This window comes from Babylonia areolata, chromosome 5 (assembly GCF_041734735.1).
Source record: "Babylonia areolata isolate BAREFJ2019XMU chromosome 5, ASM4173473v1, whole genome shotgun sequence".
Taxonomy (NCBI): Eukaryota; Metazoa; Mollusca; class Gastropoda; order Neogastropoda; family Buccinidae; genus Babylonia; species Babylonia areolata.
This window is the reverse complement of record NC_134880.1, coordinates 8,604,737-8,627,134: the sequence shown is the minus strand read 5'-3', so window position 1 is coordinate 8,627,134 and position 22,398 is coordinate 8,604,737. Positions and strand designations below refer to the sequence as shown.

The window sequence follows — 22,398 nt, the reverse complement described above, 5'->3', positions numbered from 1 at the left end:
TTGACTTTGGAATATTTGTGTATGCTTTAAAAAAAAATTCAGTTCAGTTCAGTTCAGTACCTACATCTTTTTCTTTGAAGAATTATATCTGTCTGCACACACACACACACACACACACACACACACACACACACACACACACACACACACACACACACACACACACACACACACACACACACACACACACACATATATATATATATATATATATATATATATATATATCCACAGGAGACAAAACTCAAGTCCCAAGTCCTGTACAGTGTAGCAATCTCTTTCTGTCTTACAGAGAAATCAGATGACCCCCAGTTGCCATCTGTAAAAGGTTCAAATCTCCCTTCTCCCACCCCAACACCCACCACACCTCCCTTTGAAAGAAAGATAATCTTCGTGTAGCCAAGCGCTCTGCTGGAGTCACTGACTGTTTACCACACAAGTATAGCAGATGCCTTTTCCATAGCGTGCCCACCGCCGGTCTCCAGTGACTTGCGCAGAATGTGTGACATCATTCCCAGTTTGAATGCAAAGCCCATTCTAAACGATTCAGTAAATCATTCATTTAGTTCTTTTGTACCGTCCCCTTTAATATAATAAACCACTCGGGTTCATAACATGGGTAGATTTTTAAAGTTATTCTGATAATGATAAAACAGTTGTTCACCTGAACCTGTACTCCCTCGGTATCTCTTCCTCTCTCTCTCTCTCTCTCTCTCTGTGTGTGTGTGTGTGTGTGTGTGTGTAAAAGGTGTAATGAAATTGGTGTGCATGTTTTGACAGAATTATTTATTCAGTGACAAAGTTTGTTTTCTTTTCTGAGTTAAACAACAATAATACGCAGATTGTGACTAAATTACATTGTAGTTGAGTATTGCTACTGTTTGTTTAATGACTATGAATAACATACGCATAAATTAGGATCTTGACATATGTACTATAGGTAATGAGGTATTTTTGCTCAGTTTGATAACAGCTTAATATACTGTGTACTATGGGAAAATCTGAAGTGTTTGTATTTTAATATACAGGTTTGAATGCAGTGTGAGCAAACACACACACACACACACACACACACACACACACACACACACACACACACACACACACACAGAGAAAATAACAAAACAAACAAAAAACAACAAAATACACACACAGAGACATACAGACACACACACACACAAACAAAAATAACAACAACAACAACACACACACACACACACAACACACACACACACACACACACACACACACACACACACACAAATTATCATGATTATATGTGTGAACATGAACTGTCTCATACATCTTGTGCACATACAAACAGATGCAGATTTATTAAGAGCATGCTCAGTACAAATACACAAACATGCACGATACACAATCCTCCTGTCTCTGTCTTTCATACACACACACACACACACACACACACACACACACACACACACAGAAAACTCCCGTCTCATCCCTGACGCAAAGCAGTCAAACACACACACACACACACACACACACACACACACACACACACAGAGAAAGAAAACTCCCGTGTCACACAAAGCAGTGGATGTTCCAAAATTAAGAGAGAAGAGTTACACATCCTGATTCTTTCTCAAGAAGACAGAAAGACGGAATAGATGACAGAGAGAGACACAGAGAGAAAGAGAGAGAGAGTGTGAGAGGGGTGGTGGTGGGAGGGCGTGTGTGTAGGTGCGGGGGTGGGGGGGGGAGGCCATCAAGAACTGACACACAACACAGCACAACAAAGTCACTTTCATTTTATTCATAAAAGTTTCGTTACATCTGATTTTTTATTTTTTTATTATATATTTTACACGAATGCAAGGTTTTCAACGAGGCCCCCACACTGTACAAACAGGCACAACTCTGTTCCACTTGGAAACTTTGGTCTCCCCAGGGACGTCACTCCAGTGCAGAATGCAGAATACCCGACCCTGTTGGTTCTGATCTTATTCGATGATCAGCATCTAATGCAAATATTCTGACGACTTAAATTCCATAAAAGAATACACCCCAAACAAAATTACTTAATAGTATTGATAGACAGGGGAAAAATAAGTTTGGCTGACTAGATTAAAGAAAAACTGATAAAGAATTCATAACCTAATACTGGTATAAACTCCATGAAAACAAATTATTCTGTTCAGATCGCCGTTTTTTTTTATTAAAAAAAAGAAAAAAAGTATATATATATATAAGAAGAAAGCTGGCATTAAGCTGTAAATTTACAACATAAATATTAATATCCCGAATAGGGAGCATAAATTAGATACATAAATAATAGAACATAACTTATAATCACAGGTTAAACTTTAAAAAAGTAGTCTGTTGTTTTCAGTTGATGGAACTGTATGTATTAGGAAGCCCTGTACTGCACGATGGGATTTCGATGAGAAGTGCCTTGTGTCACGCTGCATTTAACCTGGGGGAAAACGAACAACAACACTGATTAGTTCAACACAAAGCAGCACTGTTTTAATTACTGTTTCACGTGCCTTTGAATTTCCCCTGTGCCAAGAAAGGTAAAACACACACGCAAGACGAACGCTTCCATTCTCTCTCTCTAATCACCACCCCGCCTGCCCCCTCCCCCCCCCCCACCCCCGAAAATCCAACCCAGTCTAAACCAGTACTACTAAATCTATACCCACTCCCTTCAACGATGAACCATTTTCGCGAAGATAAACATTAATGTTGGATTTACCTTTCTAAGAGGGCGTGTGTATGAGAATGTTAAATCGTACATCTTATGTTCATTTGTGCTAGTTACCAACAGTAACGTTAGAGAAGTATTGATTTATGCTTTCTTTTAATGTATCATTTTTTTTTAAAGTCACCTGTATTCAGATTAGCATCATGCTGTTGAACATACATACTCAACAGACGGACGTCGCTATTATACAAATAAGGCATTTCAGTTAATAAGGTCTTGCAACATTGAGGTATCATGTATATTAAAACCCCATGGTATGTTATGTGAATGAAAATCATTCTCTTACGTTTGATTGTCGCCCCCAATTGACATGGACAAAATAATGACCCAGTTTAGAAAGCAGTTAATCGTCTGGTTTTGTATTGTGTATAATTATTATTGTGTTGTGTTGTGTTGTCTGGTCTTGTGTTGTCTTGTCTGGTTCTTGTATTGTGAGAAAGATGGCAGAAAGGTTAAGACGCTCGTCCGTGAGGGTCTGGGTTCGAATCCCGCTCTCGCCCTTTCTCTGCACAAATTCTGTTTGACTGGAAAATCTAATAGACCGCTGGAGAGTTCAAGTCCGCGGCCATCTTGGATCTTGCGCACGCGTATCGAACTTTTACTCGAAATCGCAAACAATGCCAAAGGCGATCGACACAAGCAAAAGTATCAAACATATGTGCTGTCCTCCATTTCTTCAGTTAATAGCCTCCATTGCTAAACCAAACTGTACAACATATGCACAATAAAAAAGAACAAAAAATGAAGCAAAAAATCGAAGAAAGAAGCCTTCTGTTTCGCACTTTCTTCCTCCTTCGATCGCCTCGTTGCTCGAAATTTCGGAGAGCCAATCAACTTCGAGAGCACAGATCATGTGACGCGCCTCTGTAAGTCATGTAAACATGGAACTCTCTAACGGTCTATTGAGCGTCTAGTCATTCGGATGAGACAATAAACCTATGTCCCGTTTGCACTTGGCGCGCTGAAAAAAAGAGTGTTATTGTCTGGCACCTAGACGGGCGCAATAGCCAAGTGGTTAAAGCGTTGGACTTTCAATCTGAGGGTCCCGGGTTCGAATCACGGTGACGGCGCCTGGTGGGTAAAGGGTGGAGATTTTTACGATCTCCCAGGTCAACATATGTGCAGACCTGCTTAGTGCCTGAACCCGCTTAGTGTGTAAACGCATGCAGAAGATCAAATACACACGTTAAAGATCCTGTAATCCACGTCAGCATTCGGTGGGTTATGGAAAAAAACAACAACCCAGCATGCACACCCCCGAAAACGGAGCATGGCTGCCTACATGGCGGGAGTAAAAACGGTCATGCACGTAAAAGCCCACTCGTGTACATGCGAGTATACGTGGGAGTTGCAGCCCACGAAAGCAGAAGAAGAAGAAGAAGTCTGGCAAAATTCTGAAGAAGAAATCCACTCAGGGCCTGATGAAGCATGTTGGGTTATGCTGGGCTAGTCTGGGATCTGCCTAGCAGATGTGGTGCAGCGTATTTATGGATTTTTTTCCCGCGAACGCAGTGACGCCTCCTTGAGAAACTGAAACTGTGTTGAATAGTCTTGTGTTGTCTTGTGTCAGTTGTACAGTCTTGTGTTGTCTTGTGTCAGTTGACTTGTCACTATACCAGTCTTGGAGTGTCTTGTGTCCCCGGGCTATGTCATGTCTAGTCTTGAGTTGTCTTGCGTCAGTTAGTCTTGGCAATATATATATACGGGTCTTGTGTTGTCTGGTATTGTCATGCATAGTCTTGTGTTGTCTCGTCTTGCCGTTGTTGGTCTTGTGTCATGTGTTGTCTTGTGTCAGTTGTTTTGTCTTGTGTCAGTTGTTTTCAGTTGTTTTGTCTTGTGTCAGTTGTCTGGTGTTGTCTTGTGTCAGTTGTGTTGTTTCGTCTTGTGTCAGTTGTGCTGCCTTGTGTCAGTTGTGTTGTCTTGTCTAGTGTTGTCTTGTGTCAGTTGTGTTGTCTTGTGTCAGTTGTGTTGTCTTTGTGTCAGTTGTCTTGTCTTGTTTCATCTTATGTCAGTTGCGTTGTCTTGTCTTATGTTGTCTTGTGTCCGTTGTCTTGTGTTGTCTATGTGTCAGTTGTGTTGTCCTGTATTGTCTTTGTGTCAGTAGTGTTGTCTTCTGTTGTCCATGTGTGAGTTGTGTTGTCTTGTATACAATGTCTTTGTGTCTTGTGTTGTCTTTGTGTCAGTAGTGTTGTCTCCTGTTGTCTCTATGTCAGTTGTGTTGTCTTCTGTTGTCTTTGTGTCAGTAGTGTTGTCTTCTGTTGTCTTGATGTCAGTAGTGTTGTCTTGTGTTGTCTATGTGTCAGTAGTGTTGCCTTGTGGTGTCTTTGTGTAAGTAGTGTTGTCTTGTGTTGTCTGTGTTGTCTTTGTGTCACTAGTGTTGTCTTGGTGTCAGTAGTGTTGTCTTGGTGTCAGTAGTGTCGTCTTGTGTTGTCTATGTGTCAGTTGTGTTGTCTTCTATATATTGTCTTTGAGTCAGTAGTGTCGTCTTGTGTTGTCTTTATGTCAGTAGTGTCGTCTTGTGTTGTCTATGTGACAGTTGTGTTGTCTTATGTTGTCTTTTGTCCGTTGTCTTGTGCTGACTATGTGTCAGTTGTGTTGTGTTGTATACAATGTCTTTGTGTCAGTTGTCTTGTATACAGTGTCTTTGTGTCAGTTGTCTTGTATACAATGTCTTTGTGTCAGTAGTGTCGTCTTGTCACTCAGCGCTTCAACAGTCAGCAGAACTGCCGCCCACTCACCCATCGTGCGGAAGATGTCAGCCAGTGCTCCCAAGCCACCTGTCAAACCACACACACGTCATCATCAAGTGGTGGTCATCTCTCTCTCTCTCTCTCTCTCTCTCTCTCTCTCTCTCTCTCTCTCTCTCACTGATTCCTATTTCTAGCATTATTTTGTTGAAATTTGATTTTGTTTTCGAATATTTTGTGATGGTATGATTATAATCACTTACCCCTTCATGAGGGGCTATGGTCTGAGAAATAAACTATTCGCATTCCATTCTCTCTCTCTCTCTCTCTCTCTCTCTCTCTCTCTCTCTCACGTATGCACACACGCACACAGACACATATAAACACACGCATTTTTACACCCACACACGCATGCTCACAGACACACATATAATCATGCACGCGCGCTTACGCACACTCACCCCCGCATACATATGCATACAAATACTCATGCTCGCTTTGGAACACATACGTATGCGGGACACACGCACACACACACACACACAAACACACACACACACACACACACACACACACACACACACACACACACACACACACACACACACACACAGAGCAGCTCTGCAACATGACGTATTTCTTGGGTTCATAAATCGAATAAAATCATTGATATATGTTTTAAATGTTTTGACTGTAGCTATTTTTGTAATATTCCTTTGCAAAACGTCAATCCTACTCTTTACACTTATCAATCACAGCATTTCAAAGACGTGTGAACTGTCCAATGGATTTTAAATCAAACCATCAATAAACAACCATTTCAACATCAATGCAGCAACAGTTTTCACTTTCCAAAACCTTGAAATTTTCACCGAACGGATCTAGTTAATTCAAACAGGTTTTGAATTTCCAAACTATCACTTGCAGATGTAGCATATACAATTTTAAAAAATTCTGTCAATACCAACCACATCCAATCAGAAATCGGGGAAATATACCTTAACTTTCCCCCCTTACTACTTCTAATGGTGTTCAAAGGCTTTAAAAAAAACACAAAAACAGTGACTGTCTGTTATTTGCAGACCTCAGCAGTAAACATATGAATAATAAACATGACAGAGGTAAAAACAAATCCAAAAGCATCATGCAATCTGATATCGATATGTGTATATATATAAGCATGGATAGCCGGGTTATAACTGACACAGACACACGCACACACACGCACTCCCCCCCTCCCCCCCCCCCACACACACAATAAGAAGAAAAGAGGGTGGGATGAGGCAGACAGAAAAGATGGAAGTATAGGGTAAGTGTAGACAGAAGTATTGGGAAGTGTAGAGAGAAGTATAGGGGAAGTGTGGAGAGAAGTATAGGGGAAGTATAGAGAGAAGTATAGTGGAAGTGTATTGAGAGGATGTGTTATCAGAAGTATAGGGGAAGTGTGGAGAGAGGTATGGTGGAAGTGTAGAGAGAAGTATAGTGAAGTATAGAAAGAAGTATAGGGGAAGTGTAGATGGAAGCATAGGGGAAGTGTGGAGAGAAGTATAGGGGAAGTGTAGAGGGGCGTATAGGGGAAGTGTGGAGAGAAATATAGGGAAGTGTGGAGAGAAGTATAGGGAAGTATAGAGAGAAGCATAAGGGAAGTGTGGAAAGAAGTATAGGGAAGTGTAGAGGGAAGTATCGAGAGAAGTATAGGGGAAGTGCGGACGGAAGAGTAGGGAAGTGTACAGAGAAGTATAGGGAAGTATCGAGAGAAGTATAGGGGAGTGTAGAGAGAAGTATAGGGGAAGAGTAGAGGAAAGTATAGGGGAGGTGTGGAGAGAAGTATAGGGGAAGTATAGAGAGAAGTATAGGGGAGTGTAGAGAGAAGTATAGGGGAAGGGTAGAGGAAAGTATAGGGGAGGTGTGGAGAGAAGTATAGGGGAAGTATAGAGAGAAGTATAGGGGAAGTGCAGAGAGAAGTATAGGGGAAGTGTGCAGAGAAGTAGAGGGGAAGTGTGCAGAGAAGTATAGGGGAAGTATCGAGAGAAGTATAGGGGAGTGTAGAGAGAAGTATAGGGGAAGAGTAGAGGAAAGTATAGGGGAAATGTGGAGAGAAGTATAGGGGAAGTGTAGTGAGAAGTATAGGGAAGTGTGTAGAGAAGTATAGGGAAGTGTGGAGAGAAGTATAGGGGAAGTATAGAGAGAAGTATAGGGGAGTGTAGAGAGAAGTATAGGGGAAGAGTAGAGGAAAGTATAGGGGAAGTGTGGAGAGAAGTATAGGGGAAGTGTAGTGAGAAGTATAGGGAAGTGTGTAGAGAAGTATAGGGAAGTGTGGAGAGAAGTATAGGGGAAGTATAGAGAGAAGTATAGGGGAGTGTAGAGAGAAGTATAGGGGAAGAGTAGAGGAAAGTATAGGGGAAATGTGGAGAGAAGTATAGGGGAAGTGTAGTGAGAAGTATAGGGAAGTGTGGAGAGAAGTATAGGGTAAATGTAGAAAGAAATACAGGGGAAGTGCAGAGAGAAGTATAACCGATTAACATTTCCGTCTTTCACATCGCATGAAATGAACAGTGACCGAGACTACGGTTGTGTATGAAAAGCATAAGAAACCAGCAAATAAATGCAATATGCATCAACAAGTGCTTGTATAATAGTTTAAGCTTCTTTGAGGACAAACAAGTCTTTACACGTGGTTTTATATGTTGTTGTTTTTTTTCCCTTGAAAGCTTCATGAGGCAGATGTGGTTAAAAAGCAACAAAGAAAAGGAGACGTATATATTTCAAATGTATTGACAGTCGTATTGGCTTATTCCTGATATTGTATTCATATCAGTCTGGAAGAATCTTGAGTTTTAAGCACTGAGTATAGGCCTCGACCAAAACCTATAACAAATCACGCACGCACGTACAAGCTACACACACACACACACACAACACAGCGCGCGCGCGCTTATGCATATATAAGGACGCAACATAATACATGTATTTGCTTTCGTTCATCGATATTCACGCGCGCAAGCACGTGACATAAATAGAGGCCTATGCACATAAGCGAAAGCACAGACCTCAGATAACCACACACATACCCACCGTCTGCATGGTGCCACTTATAATGTAAACAGACGTGAAAACGAAATAAAACTACCACAATGTTTTGTTTTTCTTTAAAAAAAAACTCTCTCTCTCTCTCTCTCTCTCTCTCTCTCACTCACAAACACACACACACACACACACACGCGCGTGCGCACGCATGCACACACACACACACACACACACACACACACACACACACACACACACACACACACACACTGCAATAAATTGTTCTTTTGTGTGACTGACTTCACAGTAATCATTACTGCCGGCTTCTTTATTTACCTCATAGAAGAGACTTAATCAACTGTTAAAAACAACAACAAATAACAGAAAAAAAAATCACGTTAGTGGACACATAAAGCATATCAATGCATTGGCGTGGCATTTGTGCTTTGATTTTTAGTGTATACGTAAAAGCATGGCTCCATAATTGCCGAGCAGTATTTGCAGCTTGAAAAAAAAAAATCCTTGGATAAGGTTTCAGTTATGACAATATTGTTCTTTCAGCCGTTGCATTAAAGAAATGTGCATGGCATCTTTGCGCTTTTCTTTGCCTTAAACTTTGATAATGGCGTAACTGTACCACGTGACTGAATCCAGATAATCCATTGGTAGATGCTGCGCGTGACATCTATAGCTACCACCGAATACCTGTGTAAGATAGCAAACTGCAGTTGTCACCATGATTCTGTGGCGAGAAGTAGTAAATGTAACGTAATATTCGCCACAAAATTCAAATTAAAACATGACGGAATGCTAACAATATTAAACCTTGTCACAATTGTTAAGGAAGTCTAAAAATAAATAATGACTGCACGATCTGTTTCACACGTATGTGCGATTAACTTATTTCATGCGCATAAATTATATATATATATATATATATATATATATATATATATATATATATATATATATATCAGGGTTCTAGAACTTGCAATGGGCGCTATCCTGGATTGCGGATTATCACTGAACAGCATAACTAAAGGCCAAGTTGCGAACGGAAGAAGCCCACAGGATATTTAGCAAGTAGGTCGGATGAATAGATTAATGAATAAATAAGCGCGTCCTAAATAGACATAAACCAACAAACAAACAGACAAGTGAATTAGCACTCCGATAGATTCCGATTATTTAAAACTTGAGGCGCATGGGCGTGGGGAAAGAGAGAGGGGGGGGAGCGGGGGGGTGGGTGGGGGGGGGGGTAATATTCAGAGTATATTATATTTATTAATAATGTTGAACTACATCAGTACATGTCATCAATTTTCACGCTTGGAGTGAACCGTCGCCCCGCCTCCTCCCCCGCCCCCGAAACTCCATTTGTAACTGGTATGATGAATTATTTTTAAAAACTAGCTTCAAAGCGACGCATTCCAAACTTCAAGATTCTTTGAAAATAAACGATTTAAAAGAAAGGGGGGCGGAATGGGGGGAGTAGACAAGAGAGAGAGAGAGAGAGAGAGAGAGAGAGAGAGAGACAGGGAGAGAGAGGGAGAGAGAGGGAGAGGGAGGAGGGGGGCTGAGAGAGAGAGAGGGGGGAGAGAGAGAGGGGGGGAGGAGGGGACAGAGAGAAAGAGAGAAAGAGAGGGGAGGGGGACAGAGAGAGAGAGAGAGAGGGAGAGAGAGAGAGAGAGAGAGGGGGGGGGGGGGGAGGCAATAGTAAAGGAGGAAAGGTGTGTCGCCCTGTCCGAACACTCCATGCGTGAAAATAGATGACATTTTCTCTTGGTTTTGTTTTTGTCTTCAGATTATTAAAAAAAAAAAAAAAAAAAAAAAAAAAAAAAAAAAAAAAAAAAGAAGAAAAAGATTTAGTTATTTACCCTTGGAAACAAACCCGGCCAGTTAACCCACATTGACTGAAAGTAGAGAGAAAGAGAGAGCCAGATGAAACACGTGGTTACACAACAACAAGAACAGCAGCAGCAACAACACAACAACAATAATAATAATAATAACCACCACCACCACCATCATCATTATCATCATCATCACCACCATCAGCATAAGAATGACAAAAAAAGAAAAAAAGAAGAAAATAAAATCATTAATATTAACACCGCTGCTTCTACTACTTCTAATACTGCTGCTGCTGCTGCTACTATTGTCTTCTCTACATTCCCAGTCCCTGATAGCTCGGCACACACCAACGCTAACAACCCTGGGACAGTGATGTGAGGGGACCTAACTCTGAGTCAACACTAGCCTACCAGCAGACAGTCGAAACATCGACGCGAGGTCAGTGTGTGTGTGTGTGTGTGTGTGTGTGTCACAGCGGGGCATGTCGATACGAGAGGAGGAAGACTACACTGTGGGATAACGCATAATGTACCAATGTCCAGATAATATGTGGAGTGATGGCCTAGAGGTAACGCGTCCGCCTAGGAAACGAGAGAATCTGAGAGCGCTGGTTCGAACCACGGCTCAGCCGCCGATAATTATTTTCTCCCCCTCCACTAGACCTTGAGTGGTGGTCTGGACGCTAGTCATTCGGATGAGACGATAAACCGAGGTCCCGTGTGCAGCATGCACTTAGCGCATGTAAAAGAACCCACGGCAACAAAAGGATTGTTCCTGGCAAAATTCTGTAGAAAAATCCACTTCGATAGGAAAAGCAAATAAAACAGCACGCAGGAAAAAAATACAAAAAAAGAAAAGAAAAAAAAAAAGGGTGGCGCTGTAGTGTAGCGACGTGCTCTCCCTGGGGAGAGGGGAGCAGCACGAATTTCACACAGAGAAATCTGTCGTGATAAAAAGAAATACAAATACAAATATAAGGGAAAACGGAGGCCGCTGGCGTGTTTGACCAAAACCACCATATTTTCCATGCACGCATGGCGGATGAATCTAAAGTTTTCCAGTCGTCTGTATCAGATTATTTCGAAAAATTCATTTCTCCCATTAACTAGATAATGTAACTAATTGCAGATATGAAGCAATTCGGTTTATGTTAATGTGAAATTGCAGCAAAGACCAAACAAACAGGCATTACACATTGTCTACACTGGTCTCTTTTTTTGGTTGCACAAGGTGACAAATGTGTGCAGAGGTTCCCATGGCTTTCGCTGAACCAACACAGGAGTGATTCGTGTTTTGCTGTTTTTTTTGTTCAAAGGCAAGTCGTTAGCATACTAAATGCTATAATGTATTCAGATCTGGGAGCAAAATTGTCTTTTGGATAAAAATTCGAGCTTCCGTGCACAGCATGATGATTGTAATGATAACCTGACTCGGTGTTAAAAAAAAAAAAAAAATCGTTCCCAGATCTAAACAACGTATTTTTAGCGCCTTGGTATAATCCTCAGATCCAAACGCACACAAACACATTGACAAAGGGCAGTGGGTAAAACGACATTCCAAGGGGGTGATCATGTTTAAGTACAGTGGGGTATACTATAAAACCCATCGTGTTGGCACCTGTAGGGAAGAACCAACGTTTGGAGGCAGGATTAATGATGACAAGAAGTTGAGGAATACACTGTTTTGTGCCTAAACAGGTGAGCACATGCATGATATATAAACTCATAACATTACTTTCGTTGAACATTTTGTGATTTAAAAAAAAAAAAGAAAAGAAAAGAAAAAAAAAACCCCACAAAAAAACAGGATAGAGTAGCATGCAAATTACAATGGGGTGGGGGCGGAAACACACACACACACACACACACACACACACACACACACACTTATTCAATGAATGATTTGAAACAGCAGTAATCATGTCTTTTTTTTTGTTTGTATCCAGTCCTCACTATAATAAGGAAATCAAAACAATAATAAGAAAAGACACATGCTGTTACTGAAAAATAGGGCATACATACAGACCAACATAATTCATGTGCACGTACTTATACACATTCCTAATGTTTACACACATAATAGATAGATAAGTTTACACACACAGACATACAAGGACGAATAAGAGAGAGAGAGAGAGAGAGAGAGAGAGAGAGAGAGAGCAAACCAAACCAAACGAAACCAAACCAAACAAAACCATACGGCAGAACGAAACACCACTCGTTCACACACTGAGCACACTGCAAAAAGACAAAAGACACCGAAATAAAACACCCACGCCACAAAACCTCACAACCCACCCCATTTCCATCCCACACCGCACACCCCACACCGCCCCCACCCCACCCCTGAAAAGATGTAAGTTCAGCAACACCTACTTGGACCCGTCCGCCTGTTCATGGGTGAGGGCATCCTGGGTGGAGGAGGGGGAGGGGCAACTGCCCTGCTGTAGGTGGGCCTGTACCCTGACGCCTGAGGGGGAGGCGGGAGGCGCTGGGGAGGTGGAGGTGGAGGGGGCGCCATGCCGGGCATCCCGGGCATCCCGGGCATCCCAGGCATCCCGGGCATGCCCGGTTGGGGCCCCATGCCGGGCATCTGGCCGGGGCCGCCCATGCCGTACCCGCCGCGCATGCCGTAGGCCGGGGGGTCGGGCATGTCCATGAGGTACTCGCCCATCATCATGGCGCCCAGCATGCCGCCCATCCCGCCCATGCCGGGCATGCCCATGCCCATTCCGGGCATGCCCATGCCCATGCCGGGCATCCCCATCCCGGGCATCATCCCCATCCCGGGCATCATCCCCATGCCGGGCATCATGCCCATGCCGGGCATGCCTCCCATGCCGGGCATGCCCATGCCTCCCATGCCGGGCATCATGCCCGAGCCTCCCATGGGCGGCATGCCCATGGCCTTGAACGGGTTGGCGGCCATGGCTCCGGCCGCTGAGGGCAGTGTGTTGCTCACTGAGGTACCAGAGGTGGAGGAGGAGGAGGGGGGAGAGGCTGCGGAGGGTTTGGTGTTGTTGGTGGTGACGGTGTTGCCGGTGCCGTTGGTGCCAGATCCCGCTGCGGCGTTGGGGTCAGTGCCGGTGTTGGTGGTGGCGGTGGACACGGCGTTGGTGGAGGGGGCCTTGGCTTGCTTGGTGGGGGCGGCGGCAGCCATGGCGGCACCGGGGTTCATCATCTTCATCATCTGCTGCATCATGTTGCCCATCCCTGGCATGCCGCCTGCTTTGTCAAAGAGGGGGTGGGGTGTGTGCAGGTGGGTGGGGGTGGGGGTGGAGCGGAAGGGAAACACACACACACACACACACACACACACACACACACACACACACACACAAAATCTTGTGATCAAACATTTTACGTTGATAGCTTTCTGAGAGCAAACACATTTGACAGGGATAAAGTGAATGACATATTTTACAGTCTTGAATCGTGTAGAGGCTGAACACGTAACAGATACGGACACACAGACACACGCACACACACACGCGTCACAAGGGCGTCAAGATGGCAACAAACAGTCATCAACGATGGCGTTGTTAATGACACGCACGAACGCAAGGCAAGAAATATTTAGACAATTTCAATATATCATTAACTGATGTTGCTCAAGATTAACTGCGCGATCATACAAAACATTTTTGGGTTATTATTTTTTTTTGTTACAGTTGGTTGATGTTCGATGTTGATGTATGTGTTTGTTTATATACCTATTCCATACCTTTTTCTTTTTGATCCACTTTTTATCTCATACGTACTCTCCCTCTCTGTCTCCTTGGCACACACACACACACACACACACACACACACACACACACATATACACGCATACACATACATACACGTACACAAGTACACGCGCGTGCACGCATGCTAAGACAAAAATATGACAACACACACAGTTATCAACAAGGATATCACATCCCCAAAATAAGCATGAATGACACACTTAATTCCCCCTCCCCTCCCCCTTTGACTGCCCTCCTTCCCAACACATAAAAAAAGAGAAGAAAGACAAGAAAAGAAAAGAAAAAAATCTTGGAAAGACAAGTGTTTATTTCTGGCGAAGCTACTTCCTTTTCGTGTTATTTTTATTTTTATTTTTGTGATCACTTGGAAAAAAACAACCCAGTTTAGACCGCAAAATTGCGGCTGTGTTTAGTTTTTGCTGTAGTAGTTGTTGTTGATGATGATGTTGATGATGATGATGATGATGGAATTCGTCATCGGGAACGATCGTTTGCTGCGCCAACTTCAGTGGACCAAGTATTGTTCTAATGTCAAGTGCATATGCTTTAGTAACCTGACAATTAAGCATATGATTTTTGACTGTAGCTTGATGAAGCCTTATGTACACGAAAGTGTGTCTTCACAAGTGACTGAGAACGTTGATGTTTTTGACTTTTTGCATTCATTATCAGTTGTTTCGCTTGACAGTTTAACGACTTAACTTTACGAAATCCTTTGAGTAATTTCCTGTAATTGTATTTAGACTTTTTTCTTTTTTTTTCAAATTTCACCCTCATTTCATCCTCATTTGCCTGGTTTCTCCCAATCTCTACATTCATTCACATCTCCCACCCATTCTAACCGATAATACTCAAATGTATTCATAAATACTTTAACAAAATGTCTTCAGTCACCGATATGTGTGACGGGACATTAAACAAACTTCCTCCTCCTCCTCCTTCAGTGGACACCTACCTCCCATTGGCGAGGCTCCCATAGCTCCCATCCTGGCCATAGGGTTCATGGCAGCCATAGGGTTCATGCCCGCCATGGGGTTCATGCCCGCCATGGGGTTCATGCCTCCCATGGGGTTCATGCCTCCCATCCTGCTCCTGAGCTGCGAGGCGTGCTGGCCGAACACGTTGGCCATGCCTCCAAGGGGCATCCCTGACTGGAGCCGCGTCATCACCTCCCGTGCCATCATCGCCGGCGTCAACCCGTTCTCTGGGGGTGAGAGGGGGAGGTGTCACCACCATCATCGTTGTTGTCATCATGGTCATGGTCATGGTCATAGTCATGGTCATGGTCATCATCATCAGCGTCGTCGTCAACATGATCATCATCACCATCACCATCTCACCGTCATCGTATTTGTCAACATCACCACCACCACAACCACCACCACCACCACCATCATCATCATCACTGTTATCATCTGCATTATCACCATCATCATCACATTCGTCATCAGCATCATTATCTCTCCTTACAAAATATAAAAAGAGAGGCAAGGCCTTCAAGACTCACTTGTGATATTCACTTAAAATAAAGATAAAAAAAAAAGAAGTATGAAATAAAAATTGATTTAAATTAAAAAAAAAATTGTCAAGATGTGTTCTGTATTTGATATTATAAAGCTTCAGGTACAAACAAACCATAAAGCAGATTCGAACTAAGCATGTTCAGGTGATAGGAAAGGGTCTTAAACACAGCACTAACCTACATCTACAAATGACGTTCAAAAATAATATTGAATCATGTTGTTCATTTTTTAGCGTGATAAATCGGTTACTGTATTCGTGGTGATGACGCTGTTTAAATCAAGTTTTTTTTTGGTATATCTCGGGCATTTAAGAAATTCTTTAAAGTCCGATGTAAAGGAGACGTTGCTGTTGCCTCAAGCATACTGCAACATTTAGCCGTTTTCTCTAGATCTTCGGAGATCCATGTTCGACAGGCTTAGTTATTCTCGCCGGGAAACTACGACACGGTCGACTCCGTTTCTCTTTCATGTTCATTCTAGTTAATTCAATATCCACTTAAAAATATTAACATGCAGTATGAAGTAATTACTGTGACAATGTGTTATGTAGATAATTTGTATTCCTTTTCTTTTAATTGCGAACAAGAAAAAAAACAAAACAAGATGTGCACAGACCAGCCTACACAAGGTTGACCGAAACTCAGTGAAACGGTCGATTCAATTTTTCTTTCATGTTCAGTCTAGTTAATTCAGTGTCCGCATTAGAATATTCATATGTCGTAAACACGTCGATGGTGTATTTCGTGTCACTGCTTGTGTTCTGTCCAGAGTTTGTATTTCTTTTCTTTTAATTGCGAACAAGAAAAACGAGGTCATACCGTCATCTTACCAAGCATAGCCTACGTTCCGGCAACTGTGAAGTGGTATTATGGTGTTTTCGGATTCCGGAACGAGCCTCAACAAAATAAACCGTCAATGATCCGGAAATACGGCTTAATTCGGGACACTTACAACCTGTTATTGGTATGACTGTGAAGATTTTTTTCCTACTATGTTTAAGCCAAATTTGGTACTGGCAGACAAAGTATATCCAGAGAAAAATGGCAATGTTAAAGTTTACCACGGACACACAAATACACCTACATACATACAGACAGACAGACAGAAAGACACACACACACACACATGCACGCACACCGGGTTATAACATAGACTCACTTTGCTTACCAAAGTGAGTAAAAAACCAAGGAAGAAGGAGTGGGGGGAGTAGGTTGGTGGGGAGTAAGGTGATAACATCAATGGTGATGGTGATTGGTGATGATTGACTATAATGGTTAATGATAATGAATGTTTTATCTTGATAATCGTTAATGGTGGGCATTGGTGATGATGATGGTGATGGACTGACTAGAAATGATAACAACTGTCGGTGAGCACTGATGACTTTAACGAATGAAGACGCTGGCAGTAATGTTTGATGATGATGATGATTGATTGATTGATTAATGGTGCTGATAGTAATGACTGATGATGTGAATAATTGGTGATGATTGTGACTGATAATGATGGCGAAAATAACGGTTGATGATGATGATGATGATGTTCTGTAACTGCTCCATTATTTCTTGTCACCACTGCTGCTGCTACCGCTATTTCTAAAAACTACTACTACTACTTCTACTACTACTACTACTACTATCACCGATGACCATGATCATGGCAACATTACGTGAACCCACAACTATCACCAGGTCATGTATGATTAAAAAAAAGAAATGACTGCCTTTGTAAGTTGTGCAGAATTGTAAATGAGCTTACCTCCACAGAAGACCATTTCACAGGGATCTGAAAAAAATAGAGGAACATATTCATGTCATGAAAAGACACGGGTTATATAAGCTTAATATCTTATCAGTTATCAACTATAATTACCTCCAGTACATTAAGATAAGGTAACATAAGAATAACTTTATTATCTCCAAGTAGAGAAATTTGGTCAGGTGCATTACCACAACACAGACAAGTAAACAACATGGAGACCAGAAATGTAAAAAACAACAACAGCTATTAGGAATATAACGAAGACACAAACGTAAAAATATCACACACACCGTTTAATACATTCATTCCACACATTGCAGGTAATATTTTAAATGTAAAAACAAAGAAATAATAAACACTATTTTGAATATAATCATGAACACAACCAGATAATCAACACACACACACACACACACACACACACACACACACACACACACACGGATTACTTGATTAAACAGGAGCAATAAACATACATTTTCAAATAAAAGCATTTCACACATTCGCTTTAAAAACATTGCAATTAATAGTCATTACATCGTAATTATCAACGTAAATATATTTAAAATATGAACGTTAACATTATTCATGAAAAGTTGTTGATTATAATGACCAACAGAGTCATCAAAATCAGTTACTGATATTAATAACTATCAAGGAAGTAGTACACGATCAATTATTGATAAGAATGATCAATAGCAGACTCACACTGATATCGTCCTCGTCATCTCATCTTTACACACAGTCAGGAAAACTTCAGTCCTTCAGCCAGCGAGTCTCGAGGAAATCACACCTTTCATCTTTATCGACGTTCGTTTTTCTCTTGTGGTCTACATCTTGTCAGTTTCTTTTATATTATTGCAACAGAAGGTATACCAAGAGAGCTTATGTGTTATATAACCTACTCGTGTGATGTGCCTCGAGCATTATTCCATTTTTATGAAAGGCGCAATAGAAATAGGCAACTATTATGATTATCATTATTATCATTGTTATCATTATTACCATCATAGAGGTATACTATTTTTGTTTTTTTAATTATTTTTTTCCAGGTTTACTACAGACGCACACGCAAATAGCCTACACACACACACACACACACACACACACACACACACACACACACACACAGAGGCATACCCATACACGGGCGCGCACACAACACACACACACACACGCACACGCGAGCGAGCGAGCGCATAGACACACACACATACACATACCCGAGCGTGCGCACAGAGCGGCAGACAGACAGACAGACAGACAGAGATAGCATTGACAGACAGAGAGACAGATGAGATAGAGAAACATACTGAATTTGAAAGGCAGAAAAGGCTGGATTCTGAGTTCTGTGGCTGTGTCGAAGTAATCACTGACCCCGTCTGTGGGAAAAAATAAAACAACGGATAAAAGAAGCTGCACATAATGTTAAGAGCGCAATAGCCGGGTGGTTTAAGCGTTGGACTTTCAATCTGAAGGTCCCGGGTTCGAATCTCGGTAACGGCGCCTGGTGGGTAAAGGGTAGAGATTTTTCCGATCTCTCAGGTCAACATATGTGCAGACCTGCTTGTGCCTGAACTCCCTTCGTGTGTATACGCACGCAGAAGATCAAATACCCACGTTAAAGACCCTGTAACCCATGTCAGTGTTCGGTGGGTTATGGAGACACGAAAATACCCAGCATGCATGAACCACGACAGAGTCATCGGTAAATCGATGTTGGTCGTGTAAGGGAAAGAAAGAAAGAAAGAAAACTTTCTTCTCCAAGCGTCAGTCATCCGTCACTTCAAAACAGAGACCACGTTTCCCACTTCATCGTTGTAAATCACACAGAAGATTTTAACTGCAGTTAAGGGCGCAGAAGAAAATAGGCAGGCTACACTGTGAAACTACTACAAACTCAGTTGTTTTACTTGCATGCCCTCCCTCCCTCCCCCCTCTCCCCCCCCTCTCTCTATCTGTAAAAAAACCCCAATCAAATTATATACGAATGAGGTTTCTAACTGAACTGTCGCACAATTCCACCCACCACTGTATATTATTCCCCCTTTTGTTTTTCTTCTGTTCTTTCCGGGCCGTATCCATTATGTGTTTTCTTTTCTTTTTCTTCTTTTTTTTCCTTTCCACCCCCCCCCCCCCCCCCGGGCCCCAAATTCACCACCCCACCCGGACCCACCCAGTTCATGGGCTAAATGAAAAACAACAGCAACAACAACAAAAACACAACATTGTAAGCTATTACCCGAAAACATTTTCCCTTCCTTCCTTCCTTCCTTCATTTGCTCATGCCCCTAGCCCCTCACACACACACACACACACACACACACACACACACACACGCACGATTATCGTAATTCAAGACATCTGACAGACAAAAAAATACACTTACTTGCTGCGTTGCCCATGTTTGCTGCAAAAAGGAGTGGAAAATTCAAGCAATATTAATAGCGACCTTTTTATTTTATTTCACACATATATATAATATACACACATTCTAGGTAATGTTCAACAGAATTTTCACATATATATAATATATATAATATACACACATTCTAGGTAATAAAATGTTCAACAGAGGTAGTTTTTGAACTATCATCATCATTATTATTATTGTTATTATTATCATTTAAAATTTGTTTATTTATTATGTAATGAGTGTTTGATGGTCAGATTGACTGATCTATTTGGACCGAATAACCAGTTTTCTGACTGACAAGAAAAGGTTCAAACAGATTATTTTTAACAGTATTTTGTGTGAAAAAAAAAGCCGTTCACTGCACAACTCCTGCACACACAGATAAAAATATTTCACGTCTGACTTTGTTGATAATTTCACCGAACAAGTTGCAACTAGCTAATGAATGGTGTTTGACGCTGTGTATTCATTAACTCTGAATACAAGCACACGCATTATTTTGCACCGTCATACGGTTGTCACGATGTTCTGTTCAGTTGTACGCTGATGCAGTGTTGATTTTCTTCCTAGTGAAGTTGAGAATCACTTTTTATGTGTAGAGACAGTAAAACTCAGCAGAGAAGGATACTCACTTCCGCCACCCGTTACTGAACTGAGCAGACCTGAAACACACACACACACACACACACACGCGCGCGCACGCACAGCCACGCACGCACGCATGCACAGACACACACACACACACGCACAGCCACGCACGCACGCATGCACAGACACAGACACACACACGCATACATGAACACGCATGCACAAAACATTTATTGCTCCGTAGGAATTCTACACACACACACGGTCGTATCCTTAATCTGAAGCTGAGCTGTTTTAAACCCACGTATGCTGAAAACGTTATTTGCATAAATATATGGCCGTCACACCAGGTTTCAGCTGGGCACAAATTAACCTGCCACATGCTAAAAATATTGCGTTCCTGTTCAGTCATTATCTCCAGTGTCATCAGCAACCAGCTGTGATTGTCTGAATACTTTTAAGGTTTTGTTGTTGCTGAAATGAAACGTCCAATGGGCTCGCTGTTACGGTTTTAACTCTCTTCATACGAACGGCGAAAGAGACGACGTTAACAGCGTTTCACCCCAATTACCATCATCAAAATATTGCAAGCGGAACGCTCTTATACTGAAGAGGTGAATGTTGACAAAGAATACCACAGTTCTGACGACGGAAGCTAAAGGTTGGGTCATTCAGACACCCACTGGACATCCGAGGGGTCTGTGTAGAGGAGAAGAGAGGACTGGCCGTACTGAGTGAGTTAAAGAAGGGGTTATTCATTCCATGGATGTTGTATGATCCACTCATCGTGTTCACAATTTAGCCCCAGTTGTTCCAGTGGCCCAGTACTTAGCAAGGTATACTGGCCTGATTCCGTTAGAAACAGAATTTAGTGTTTAAAAATAAAACAACAACATTAAAAAAAGAAAAGAGTAGACGTTAAATCAATTTCAACACACATCGAGACAGACGCAGACGGGGCACAATAGCCAAGTGGTTAAAGCGTTGGACTTTCAATCTGAGAGGTCCTTGGTTCGAATCTCGGTAGGTAAAAGGGTGGAGATTTTTCCGATCTCCCAGGTCAACATATTATGTGCAGACCTGCTTGTGCCTGAACCCCCCTTCGTGTGTACGCGCAAGCAGAAGACCAAATACGAACGTTAAAGATCCTGTAATCCATGTCAGCGTTAGGGTGGCTTATGGAAACAAGAACATACCCAGCATGCACATCCCCGAAAACGGAGTATGGCTGCCTAAATGGCGAGGTAAAAACGGTAATGCACGTAAAAGCCCGTGAACATTGAGTGAACGTGGGAGTTGCAGCCCACGAACGAAGAAGTAGAAGAAGGAAGAAGAAGAAGAAGAAGAGACAGACGCAGACCGACCGACAGACGGACAGACAGACCGACAGACTGACAGACGGACGGACAGACAGACAGACAGACGGACAGACAGACAGACAAACGGACAGACACTTACAGTTCCATTTAGCACTGTTGGCTCCCGTGCCTCCGAGCATTAGCGGGTTCATCCCCATGTTCACTGCAGCACGGAACAGAAACAGAGCAACAGTCAGCTGAGGGAAGGTCCCCCGAAAGCGGACGACGGCTGCCTAAGCGGCCGGGGTGACTAGGATCATGCATAGTGAAGTCCAGATGAGATTGTTACGAGTGAGTCAACGTGGGAGTGTGTGTGTGTGTGTGTGTGTGTGTGTGTGTGTGTGTGTGTGGAACACCGAAAAAGAAGAAGAAGAAGAAGGAGAAGTAGTTCAGTTCAGGTTTTCAAGGAGGCGTCACTGTGTTCGGACAAATTCATACAGGCTACACCCACATCTGCTAAGCAGATGCCTGACCAACAATGTAACTGGATGCGCTTAGTTAGGCCTTGAGTGAACCCCCCCCCCCAAAAAAAAAACACAACACAACAAAACAAAAAAACCAAACCCCCAACCCAGATGCGTAAACAAATAAATGGATGCATAATTAAATCAATGAATGTATGAATGAATAGAGAGATTAATGAATGCATGAACAAATAAATGAATCCATAATCAGTTGATTACATAATCAAATAAACAAACCAAT

The 22,398-nt window shown here is 42.3% G+C and overlaps 1 protein-coding gene across 5 annotated transcripts in view; it reads right to left on the bottom strand.

Moving 5' to 3' along the window:
• Positions 1 to 1,756: 1,756 nt before the first annotated feature.
• LOC143281911 (uncharacterized) overlaps positions 1,757 to 22,398 on the bottom strand; it is a 36,125-nt gene continuing 15,483 nt past the window's right edge. The window contains exons 7-16 of one of the 5 annotated variants that reach the window (XR_013055194.1): positions 21,794 to 21,856; positions 20,380 to 20,409; positions 19,721 to 19,741; positions 18,645 to 18,713; positions 17,329 to 17,355; positions 15,003 to 15,251; positions 12,672 to 13,523; positions 10,320 to 10,355; positions 5,467 to 5,505; positions 1,757 to 2,437 (exon numbers count right to left, since the gene is read on the bottom strand). Coding sequence is in view for 3 of the 5 variants with exons in the window: in XM_076587204.1 (XP_076443319.1) it covers positions 2,433 to 2,437; positions 5,467 to 5,505; positions 12,672 to 13,523; positions 15,003 to 15,251; positions 17,329 to 17,355; positions 18,645 to 18,713; positions 19,721 to 19,741; positions 20,380 to 20,409; positions 21,794 to 21,856 (1,355 nt within the window). In the remaining 2 variants the exon portion in view is untranslated. Of the gene's footprint in view, positions 2,438 to 5,466; positions 5,506 to 9,079; positions 9,148 to 10,319; positions 10,356 to 12,671; positions 13,524 to 15,002; positions 15,252 to 17,328; positions 17,356 to 18,644; positions 18,714 to 19,720; positions 19,742 to 20,379; positions 20,410 to 21,793; positions 21,857 to 22,398 lie in introns of those variants that run through there. The other 4 variants (XR_013055193.1, XM_076587204.1, XM_076587205.1 and 1 more) reach the window with 4 other exon arrangements.